This window comes from Elaeis guineensis, chromosome 10 (assembly GCF_000442705.2).
Source record: "Elaeis guineensis isolate ETL-2024a chromosome 10, EG11, whole genome shotgun sequence".
Classification (NCBI taxonomy): Eukaryota; Viridiplantae; Streptophyta; class Magnoliopsida; order Arecales; family Arecaceae; genus Elaeis; species Elaeis guineensis.
In genome coordinates this window covers 25,941,530-25,952,318 of record NC_026002.2, presented here as the reverse complement: position 1 = coordinate 25,952,318, position 10,789 = coordinate 25,941,530, and the positions used below count along the sequence as shown (strand labels likewise).

At 35.9% G+C, this 10,789-nt stretch overlaps 1 protein-coding gene across 2 annotated transcripts; it reads left to right on the top strand.

Annotated features, from left to right (window-relative positions):
* Positions 1-520: 520 nt before the first annotated feature.
* Positions 521-10,628, top strand: LOC105059924 (nicotianamine aminotransferase 1). 2 transcript variants are annotated; one of them, XM_019855656.3, is made up of 8 exons: positions 521-734; positions 851-1,155; positions 6,719-7,058; positions 7,656-7,868; positions 8,981-9,040; positions 9,115-9,270; positions 9,355-9,448; positions 10,368-10,628. In XM_019855656.3, the coding sequence occupies exons 1-8, from the start codon at positions 711-713 to the stop codon at positions 10,484-10,486; spliced, it is 1,311 nt and encodes a 436-aa protein (XP_019711215.1). In that variant the 5' UTR covers positions 521-710; the 3' UTR covers positions 10,487-10,628. The 2 variants fall into 2 exon arrangements, with proteins under 2 accessions (XP_019711215.1, XP_073100279.1); XM_073244178.1 differs by lacking the exons at positions 521-734; positions 851-1,155 and adding an exon at positions 4,817-5,207.
* Positions 10,629-10,789: the final 161 nt, after the last annotated feature.

The following is a 10,789-nucleotide window of genomic DNA, read 5'->3' as shown; positions in this document are numbered from 1 at the left end:
TGATCGAGTGCTGATGTGGCTGGAGCTAGACACCACCTAGGATCCGAGATACTGGAGGAAATCTACAAAGCAAGTCCGCACCATTGGGGGTATTCTAACGAGGGACTCTTCGATTTCTAAGTTAGTCAGAGCTCGAGAACAGAGAAAAAAGAAAAGAGTAGAGAGAGAGTGGCCTCTTTTCTTTAGTAAGTTCTCTCTTCCAAAATTGTTCCTTATCTCAGGATCTCTTTCATACTTCATTTATAAGATGGAGCCGCAGAGTGCCAGCATGGGTTATTATGCTTGAATCTTTAGGCTATTGAGTCATGTTTTGGTAGTTCGTTAGGAGATTTCACTTATGCAGTTAATTGAGTTAGCGGTCTGAAATGAGCATGGGGTTGAGGTCTAGGTTCCGTGTCCGATGCGATCTCGCCGAATCACACGTCACAAGGAGAGGAGTTATTCTGATTGGTAGGCTATCCCGGCCCGCAACACATACTAAATTTCATCCGTACATACAGATGGTCATGGTCCAGCCTCGTGTCTTTCCTCACCCAACATGAAAGCAATGGAACAAAGAAACAACCCAAGCAGTTCGAGCCACCCGACCGTTGAAGAGGTGGCTTGGAGTTTAGAAAGTAACAAGGGAGGCACGTCGCATACTGTTCTCTGAAGCTGTGTAACAAAGAGCTTTCCAGTTTCTCCACGGTTCTCTTCTCCTCCATCCTCCAATGGCACCACCACCCCCCTCTCAGGCACTTCTCTCCCTCAAAACCATTCATCAATCCTTCTCTCCTTGTTACGCTTCTCAGCTCTAAATTCCCCGCTTTTTTTTTTTTTTGTGTGCGCGTGTGTGTGTTCAATTCTTTAGATTCCGAACGCCGAAAGCAATAGAATTTATGTCAGTAACAAGGAGGCAAGAGTCGTGAGGAACTGCAGAGTGAAGTGCAACCCAGTTCTATCAGAGCAGAAGATTTCGATAAGAGGAGTAGTTGATGAGCTGATGAAGTTGGGCAGTCCAGAGAAAAGACTCATCTCCTTGGGTGTCGGCGATGCGGCGTCGTCTCAGTGCTTTCAGAAGGGGAAGGAGAGCTTCTCGAAGGCCGTCGCTGATGCGGTCTCCTCATCGGCGTTCGACTGCTATGCTCCTTCCTATGGCTTTCCCTTTGCCCGTCGGTAAGCACTTCTTTTCCAACCACACATCTTCTTTTTTAAGTTGTCGTTAGTGTTTGGAAAACTCCAAATATTAGGTACCGTTCCTTGGTGGGATTTTGCGCTAGTCACGGAGCTTCTTAGACCGTCGACATTTTTGGGTTCAGAAAGCGAGCCGACTTTTAAGGCAAGTAGATGCCTGATTCAGAGGAGAAATTATTCGCAACATCAAGTCCACCACGTCAGTGGTGCACTACACCGATTTCATTTAAAAAAAAATAATCCTATTCTCTCGATAAAAAAAAATCTAGAAAAAAAATTCATCCCCTCTCAGCCTAGTAACATGTCAAAATTAAATTAATATGATGCATATAGCGTAGAATATGATTTTTTCATTCAATAAGGAAGAGAGAAGCATATTATCATCCTCAAATTTTGGGTCAATTGCTCGACATGATCATCTATTGAGAAATTTTTCGAGTCCAAGCAAGAATATAAGCTGCCAATATCATCCAAACTACCTTAATTGAGATGCATGCTGGCGATCTTCAAATATGCACCATTTATTCAGTATGAATCTAAAGTTGCCAGCGAAATCTCGGTGCAATTTAGGCAGCATGATGAAATTTACTGTGCTCGCCATTCATTCGAAAAATCATTGCATTTTCCAATTGCTCCATTATATACAGGCATCATACAAATTGCTAGGGAAACGAGTGATACAAAGATACCGAATAAATTGAGAGATTATTCAATTGAGCTCTTTTTTACTCAATCATTCGATAAAAAGAAATATATGAAAATTTTGAAATGATTTACATGAATTTTAGGAGCTGCATACCATAATTAGATAATTAATTTATCATCAGTAGATGACCCTCTTTTATCATCCGACACTTCTTAATTAATTTGGTGCGAATTAATCATGGGGAACAATGTTCTTAATTATCAACTTTTTAGAGTGGAGCGGGGTACCATCTCAGACGTTCATGTGCATCTGTCCGTCCTACGTTTAGATACAGTTAAGGTTCTGCTATTTCTGAGCTGATTTGTTGCACCTGCTGGCTTTGGGTAGGATATTTCAACCATGTTAGATGGCTTGTCAAGAATGGTTGGATTCTTCACTTAGATTTGCAATGTTAGATGGCATGGTAGATAGCTGTTAGATGGTGAGCGATGTGGCAACCATATTCGGATGACATTTTAGGATTCTTCAACATGTCTTTCATCTCAATTTTTGAGTACTTTGTTTTTTTCGATTTCTATGGATATATTTATACTCATATTATTTAATCTATCTGACTTGCTAAAAAAAGTTAGAAAATATTATAATTTGTTATAATCAAAGCTAATTTTAAATTTTGATAGGACGTGGAATGATTGAAATATCCTGCATCTTTTCTGTAAGAAAATAGGATTGAGATGGGGTCGAGACTTCAAAGAAAGAAAAAAAAGATGAAGAAAAAAAGTGAAAGAAAAGAAAGAAAGGAAGAAAAGAAGAGAGAAAAATGAATAAAAAAAGAAGAAAAAAAGAAAAAAAATAAAGGAAAGGATAATAATAGAAAGGCAGAAAGAAAAGAAAGAAAGAAAAAAAATAAAAAAAAAAAAGAGAGAGATAAAAAATATCTACTAGCATTTATATGACGGTCTATTGCTCGGATGGAGTGAGACAATGTAATATATCTTGTTCTGTAAAGAAAATGGGACTTCTTTATTATACAACATTTGAAACCTTGGTTATTGGACCTTATCTGCCAATGGAAGTTGGACACAGTTTCTTGGACCTATTAGTAGTTCACATCCTTTCAACAACGATGGACAGCGACTTGAGACCAAATCATTCGCTTTTTCCTTTGCGTAGCTCTTTGCATGAACGTGTTTGAATTGCCTTCAAATAGGATATGACTTAACAAGCGGCTGGCTTCAGCCTTCTTATCCTTTGATGAGCAAGCAGGTGGTCATCTCACTCTCAAACTTCTGATAACCTTGTGGGAGTCTGTTTGACTTGTCTCTCATGAGGATTTAACTTGCCTTGCTCTAAATCTAACGCCTGACCAATAGCAAGGTCCAAGCATATATCTAGAAAATTAACAATCTTTGTGGGCCTGTTTGATTGGGCTCTAGGCAGGCAGGATGTAACACTTAAACTACTAGCCCTGTACACGCAATCCATATGATGTCAATTGGAGAGTCCACAAAGAGATTATTAGTCAAGATGAAAGGAAAGAAAAACAAAAAAAAAGAAAGAAAAGACAGGCATAGTCATTTGCAAAAATATAAAGATCATAATTTGGACATATTATTGTTAAATTAAAATTCTGTATTTTAAGATTTTATTTCTTTGAAAATAATATATATATATATATCCTGACAAATACTGCCATTATATCTTGTAAGAATAGCTAAAAACACAGTTGTTATTAAAGAAAAAAAAGAATATAAAAAATTTAGTTTTAAGCTGCAGTCTTGTGCAACGTTATAATAGCCAGTTGAGATAGAAGCCATTTTATGAGGTACCTTGCTCCTCTCCTATATTTTGGACTTGTTCCATGCTTTAGTCCATCGTAAGCATCATTTGCTAGCTCATGATCATGCCATTTCTCTACAAATTTCCAGCACAAAAAAATGCAAGCAAACGATGAAGCGTGTGGTCGTTATTAGCTAGATAACATGAGGTCAAACATATGACCAATTGTATGATCACCAGACCTACATATCCATGGTTTAAGGGCCCACCATGATGGGCGTAGCTCCTTTCAACGGGGCCACGAATTTTGGTGGCATCCATCTCACCAACGTGACCATCTCTGGACTATATAAAATTTAGATTCCTAGCATCTCTTTTACATCTCCAAGAAGCAAATGATGCATGGAACTAGAATACATAGCTCTTTGTCACAATGTTACAACGTGCATCTTCATACGCTAGTTTTTTTTTTTTGTCGCTTCTCACATGAAATAATGTACATGAAAGTTGGGGTATTTGTAGAAAAGTCAGAGAGTACTACAATTCAAACCAACAATTCTCTTGGTCGATTGTCTTTTTTGCTCTAAAAATTTAGATCCTATCGAGAAACATCAAATGCATTGTGGAGGCTTCATTACGGAGGATGGTGATCCGATCGAAGAGAAAGAATTAATTACTTTAACTTGCTGGGCTTGAATCATTTGGATAGAATAAAAAAATAAAATAAATGAGAAAGTAGGGTCTAGACTCCCTTTTTTATATTAATTTTCATAATTTATAAATTGTAGTATCTGTCATGGTTGAAAACTAAAGTCCATGCTTGTTGATGTCGCTTCTACAGTTGGATTTCTAGTAGATAAAAAGCACTTTGCTGTTTACTTCTTTTTATTCTTATTCTTCAAAACTACAGGATATGCCTCTGTTTATATTATTTAGATCCTCTTCATTTTAATCGGATTCTTCTTTCACCTACAGGAGGTCTAAGTACTCCACCATTATATAGAGGTCCCTTCGTTTTGTTTGAGTTGGAATTCTCTTCTAGTTAGAAGAGGATACAAATTTTTCTCTTCTTATTCTAGTGAAGTCCAGTCTAAATTGAATTGGATTACTCTCATAATTAAAAGAGAATATAAATTACTAAAATAATAAAATTATTTAATTTTTAAAATTTTGGCATAAGCTAGATTTTGATTTTGATATTTATTTTGTCTTTAGTTTCATCCAAATTCTTCTTAGATTAGAAGTTGTAGTTTCTCAAAGTTTTGCCGCTCCATTAAATTTTGGATATAATGGATTTTGCTCTCCAAATTTGTTCAGACCTACCCAAAGTGGTCCCACTGAATCATAATGAATCAAATAATTCTTCTAGATTAGAGTCCCCTCCACCCACCCCAACCCCCAAATGTAGGTCCTGCTAGATTAAGATTGGAGCCGAGAAAAATATGAAGAAATTTGGTTTCTGATTTGAATTCATCCTCTAATATGAAGTATTCATCCATTTTAGCATCAGTAGAAGAAATTTCTCTTCATCCATACATGTTAGTGATATGTGATGACAGGAGTTGCAAGTATTAAAGCTAAAGGAATCAATTAAGATGAGTTTGGTGAGGTAGGCAATCTTCTTCTTTAATTGAGTAAGAAATCCCTCTTATCATTATTTGTCAATATAAAAATGGAAGACATCCAAACTTTGGTGTACTTTACGCACTGAAGCTTTTCCATCATATGCTTGTACTGCTCATGTGTTTGGATTCTAAACTAAGGCACAACATATATAAAGGATCTAAGCTTTGATACCGACTTCATCGAATTTGGAAGATAGCAAAAATTCCTTCAATCCGTAGAACTCAAACCTTTAGAATAAAATAAAATGAAATAAGATAATTGATGAAAAACAGGGCCTAGATTAATTCTTTGTTCTTTCTTGATTTTTCATAGTTCATAAATTAGGGTACATATCACCTTGGGAAGTAGAATTTATTACTTTGCTTTTACTCCTATTCCCATGAATTGGCTTCGTTCAAAATGACCCATGAACTTAGTTCCAGCCAAAATAACTGATTTCTTCCTCTCTCTAAGAAAAAAAAATCATTTTTAACCATCCAAACCATTCCCTTGAACCCCTGTAGATGATCCTAAGTCTCATTTGATAATTTTGCATTTCAATATATGTCTTAGTTGATTCAATTTTCTCTTTTTGTGAAAGAACTCTAAAAAGGAAAAAAGTGGAAAGAAGAAAAATTCATGGAAGAAGAGGATTTTTTTTTTTTTTTAAAGCTTAAGTTATATACAACTCACATGTTAATATCTAATGTCTCTTTACATTGTTGCTCTTTTTATTTTTTGTTTCTCGATAAATTAGTAAAATATCATATCAAGACTGATGCATGTAGAAGATAGAATTTCCACAATACTTCAATTAACCTCTGCTACTCCTTGCTTTCATTTTCATTTTTTCTTAAAGCAATAAAATGGTTACCAAAAGCTCAAAAAAATTTATAAACAATTTGAAAATAAAGGGGCTTCATTTCCTAGGTTGTTCCATCTAGTTCATTTTTTTAAAAGTTTTTGAAAATACAAACATACAAAAGCAAAATGAAATAGGTCATACTAGGAGGACTTCGTGCTTCAGCTGCACACCTTGTCAATTTCGACAAGCAAAGCTCTCATTTTTATATATCAATTATTTTTAGAATAATTGTTTCTTTAGCATTACAAATTAATAATTTTAAATTAATATCTACAAAATCATCTATGTTTCCTATTCAATCTAATCTCTTTATTAGATATTTAATATTTAACCTTTTGATTGTAACAGTCCATGATTGGCATAATAACAACGATTAAATGGGGCCTATGTTCAAACTAGAGTGGTCCTGTCATTCAATTATAGATATTTATGATTGATCTGATGATTGTGATTAGATATGCATCACATCACTGGAGAAGATCCTATCATTCAATCAAGGAGATTTGTGATCGGTACGACCGTGATTAAATAAACTTCACATCACTGGAGAGGATCCTACCTCCAAACTCATGCATGCCATCCTAAACTTGTATCCATTTCCTTTCATTTATCTTAAAATAAAACAAAATTAACATTTTGCAATGGAACAGTGCAGTGGCAGAGTATTTGTCAAGGGACGTGAAGCATGGCATCAGGGAGGGGGACGTGTACTTGACTGTGGGAGGCACACAGGCTCTCCAAGTGTGCTTGACGGTGCTGGCCAGCCCTGGAGCCAACTTGCTGCTGCCTCGCCCTGGCTTTGCCCCTTATGAAGCTGCCTGTGAAATCTATGGCATCGAGGCCCGGTTCTACCTCCTTCAGCCCCATCATGGATGGGAGCTCGATCTCGATCAGGTTCGGTCCCTCGCCGATGCCGACACTGTCGGCATCGTCGTCATCAACCCCAGCAACCCCTGCGGCGCCGTCTTTTCTCCCTACCACCTCCAGCAGGTTGGTGTTCTTCTTCAACTACTAGTGGTCTTACCATCTTGCTACGTTACCACTGATAGTACTCTCTCTCTCTATCTCTAATCTCCCTTTCTGATAAGTTGCTAGTTAGTATTTAAAATACCAAGTTAGACATTAATGATACTAGGAGCAATATGAGATGGATTCTTAATAATAACTAGCTGGAGAGATATCTGTATGTGTAGTGCGTGTGCAAAATAAAAAAAACAAAAAGAAAGTTTGTACATAAGACATCAAGTTAATATCCATCTATAAGTTTACTATCAATGATTATTTTCTCATTACCAAATTTCTTTAGTAATTATGCTTGACCCTATCTAATGTTAATTAGATATTGATAATTATTTTTATTAAATGCATATCCATGTGCACATGGGAGTACCACTAATCTGTCCAAAAGCCTAAAGTAAGAACATATGTCCCTCGAAGATTTGATACTTGTAAATATGCCCATCCAAAATTATTTTGAAGAACTATGTCTAATGATGTTGCAATACTTTCTGCTGATGAGCTTTGGAATTTTGAAGAATTGAATGATGATTGTTTGCGATTTTTTTTTTTTTTTTAAAATTTATGCAGATTGCTGAGACTGCAAGGGACTTGAATATCCCCCTAATTGCTGATGAGTTATATGGGCATATGGTCTATGGTGGGAGCAAATTTGTGCCACTGGCCTCTTTTGCTCATTTGACACCAGTTATTACCGTAGGAGCTTTGTCAAAGCGTTGGATGGTTCCTGGATGGCGTCTTGGATGGATAGCCATATGCGATCCTAATGAGAGTTTTAAACAAGTATGGTGCAGCAAACAGTTATATATTTTATTATTGCTAGACTAAGTATTTTTCTCACTGTTTTGGTTCTACCAAAAAAAAAAAAAAGAGCTTTTTTTATTTTTATTTTTATGACTTGGTATGTGTGGCTTCTTTTTCCTTGTCTCTCCGTCTAATGTCATTCTTCTTATTCAGAACTATGTCACCTCTTCTTTTGTTTTTTTTGTTTTTTGAGCAAACTCATCTGTTCAAGATTAGGTTTGACACAATTTTCGTATTTACTGATTACTATTTTTGTTAGTTATTCAAGTTCATGGCCTAAAGCCATAAGTTCACAATTACTGGCTGTCCAACAGTTCAAAGAATAACCATCATCAAGACTAAGCAAGGAGTGAATCAAACTTAAGAAAACAGAGACAATTGTTCCAGAGAGATTGGACATTTTTGATTTACCAAACCGATCCATTACTTTATTCATGATGAGCCTCTTGATTCAATTTGTTGCATAGCACAAGCTGGTGATCTCATCGGATTCTGATCTTCTGAGTATGTAGACTTATATAGTGAATACAAAGGAGATCATCAAAAATATTTAGGACTACTTTGTTTGCTTGTATAATTCATTTGTATGAGTTTCTTAGCTATTTTGATTTTACCTAGCATATGGATATATAAATTTTAAGGTTGGTGTCTCAAGGATTCCACAAGTGTACAGCTTTTGAGTTTTTAATTGCACATGCATTCATGCTCTAATTATAATTCCTGTAAAACCTAGCCTTACACAGAGTGGTGAAATTAACTTGAGTTTCTGGCTGCATGTTTAGTCTTCTTAGGAGTTTAGATCCATCCTGCATCATATGTCAAATGTCATTGACATTATAGCCAATATCAATGGGAGTGAAATAATTGACACATAAGGATCACATCCTTTATACATTAAGAGGAAGAGATCATATCCTTTTGAATTGCATTAAATATGGTGTATGATGACTATTTGACTGCCACAGGGTTAGACTGTTTTGTTGTCATGGAAGCTATTACTATAACCAAGTTTCCCAACTCTGGCTAAATACTAAATTCTAGTGCCAATCTTTTTGTCAAGAAATGCCTTACTCTTTGTTTTGTTGTGAAAGGTTAAAGTGGCAATTGAGATGCTTATGAACGTAACATCCGGTCCAGCTTCTGTAATTCAGGTTGATCTCTTTTTACTCTTTTTCTTCATTTATTTTGGTTTAGAAACACTCATCCATGTGAACCTTCACAACAGGCAGCAGTTCCTAGTATTCTTTCTAATTCACATGAGGAATTTCACAAGAATGTCCTCATAGTGTTGGAGTCCACAGCTGAAACACTTTACACAAGAATAGCTCATATTGAAGCACTGCAATGTCACTCAAGGCCTCAGGGTTCCATGTTCATGATGGTTGGCTTTACTTCATTTATCTGTATCTTTTCTTCGGTTTTTATATAACATTTCAGTCAGACGATCATTTTTGTTTAATGGCAGGTTGAGATCAACCCAGCCCTTCTACTTGGCATAGAGAATGACATGGACTTTGCCAGGGAGTTGATGAAAGAAGAATCTGTCTTGGTGCTTCCAGGTTAGAATGCACATGTCTTTCCATCAAGCATGTAGCTGTAATCATGTGGCATAATAATATGCTGTTTTTGTTATCAAAATTACACCAGAAGGAAAGAATCTGTCTTGAAAATTTTATGTTGAAATTTGAAAATTCTAACACATTCTGTAAACTTTCCAAACAAAACTTAGTTGAACTGATAGCTCTAAATGTTGAAGGTCCCCTTTCTATATAATCAATGATTAAAGCTAAAGATATTTTCATGTTAATTATGGCTGCATAAGAAAACCTATAGGTTGAAATCTGAGTGCAGTTGTGAGAAGCTTTTATAAAGAACAAATGAGCAGGTAGCTTGAAAGGTAGAACATGTTTTTGTACATAACCTATGTATGAAGCTAGAGACATATATAATTTTGTTTGCTGGAGCATATATGATTCAGCAAGTAAAAAGTCTTGCATGAGGAATATGTGCTAAGGCAAGGAAGCTGTGAACATACTCAGAACAAGTCAGTTTTGTTTCCATTGGCATCAACTAGAGTTAGGAATGATCATATCTTGAATCAAGTACAGATGAACAATTTTTTGATAAGAGCTCCAGTTCAGCTTCATAGACCACTAATGCTAAGATTAGGATCAATAACAAAAGAGTTGATGAGTAGTCTTAGCAACCCATATGATAAATAGACCGAAGGGATGTTGGCTTCTCTGTTCCTGAGGGTCTCTGTGCTAGCATTGTTCATTTAGAGCCTTACATGGTCCATTAGCTTCTAACCTAATTCTTCATTTATGTTCAAATTTGATTTACGCTTGAAATTGATGAACGCAATCCACATGTTTTTAAAGATAGACAGCCCCTAAGCTCGGGACTTCGAGTAAAATGGTAACTTAGATATCTAATTGAGTTTGTCACTCGACTGATTATGAGTTCAATGATACTCAGGTTTTGTCATTGGTTTGAAGAACTGGCTGAGGATATTCTTTGGAGTTCATTCCAATGTACTAAGTGAGGCTTGTGACAGGATTGAATCCTTTTGCAAGAGGCGCCACCCAACAAATTGATCTGTCAAGTGAATATAGGAATTACAAGCCATGCATGATCAACATGTGATAACTTTTTTTTTTTTTTTCCAAATATAACTTTGTTTTTGAGTTTTCTTACACATACTAATTTAGATTATACAAGTGCAGTACTTCAAGTAAATTGTTTTGTAAGCAATGCTTTTGAATGATGGAAAAAGGTGGCACCAAATTAAATTGATGGGCTGGAGATGCTCTAATGCATTAGCATCCTTCTGACTCACCTTATAAAACAGGGGCAAAATGTCAATAATGATTGCTAAACCATGTAAAACAATTTGAATC

Coding starts and splice junctions, on each gene's coding strand:
- LOC105059924 (XM_019855656.3), top strand. CDS start 711: ATGGCACCACCACCCCCCTCTCAG. Junction 7,059..7,655: donor CTCCCTACCACCTCCAGCAG/GTTGGTGTTCTT, acceptor AAATTTATGCAG/ATTGCTGAGACTGCAAGGGA. Junction 9,041..9,114: donor GTCCAGCTTCTGTAATTCAG/GTTGATCTCTTT, acceptor CCTTCACAACAG/GCAGCAGTTCCTAGTATTCT.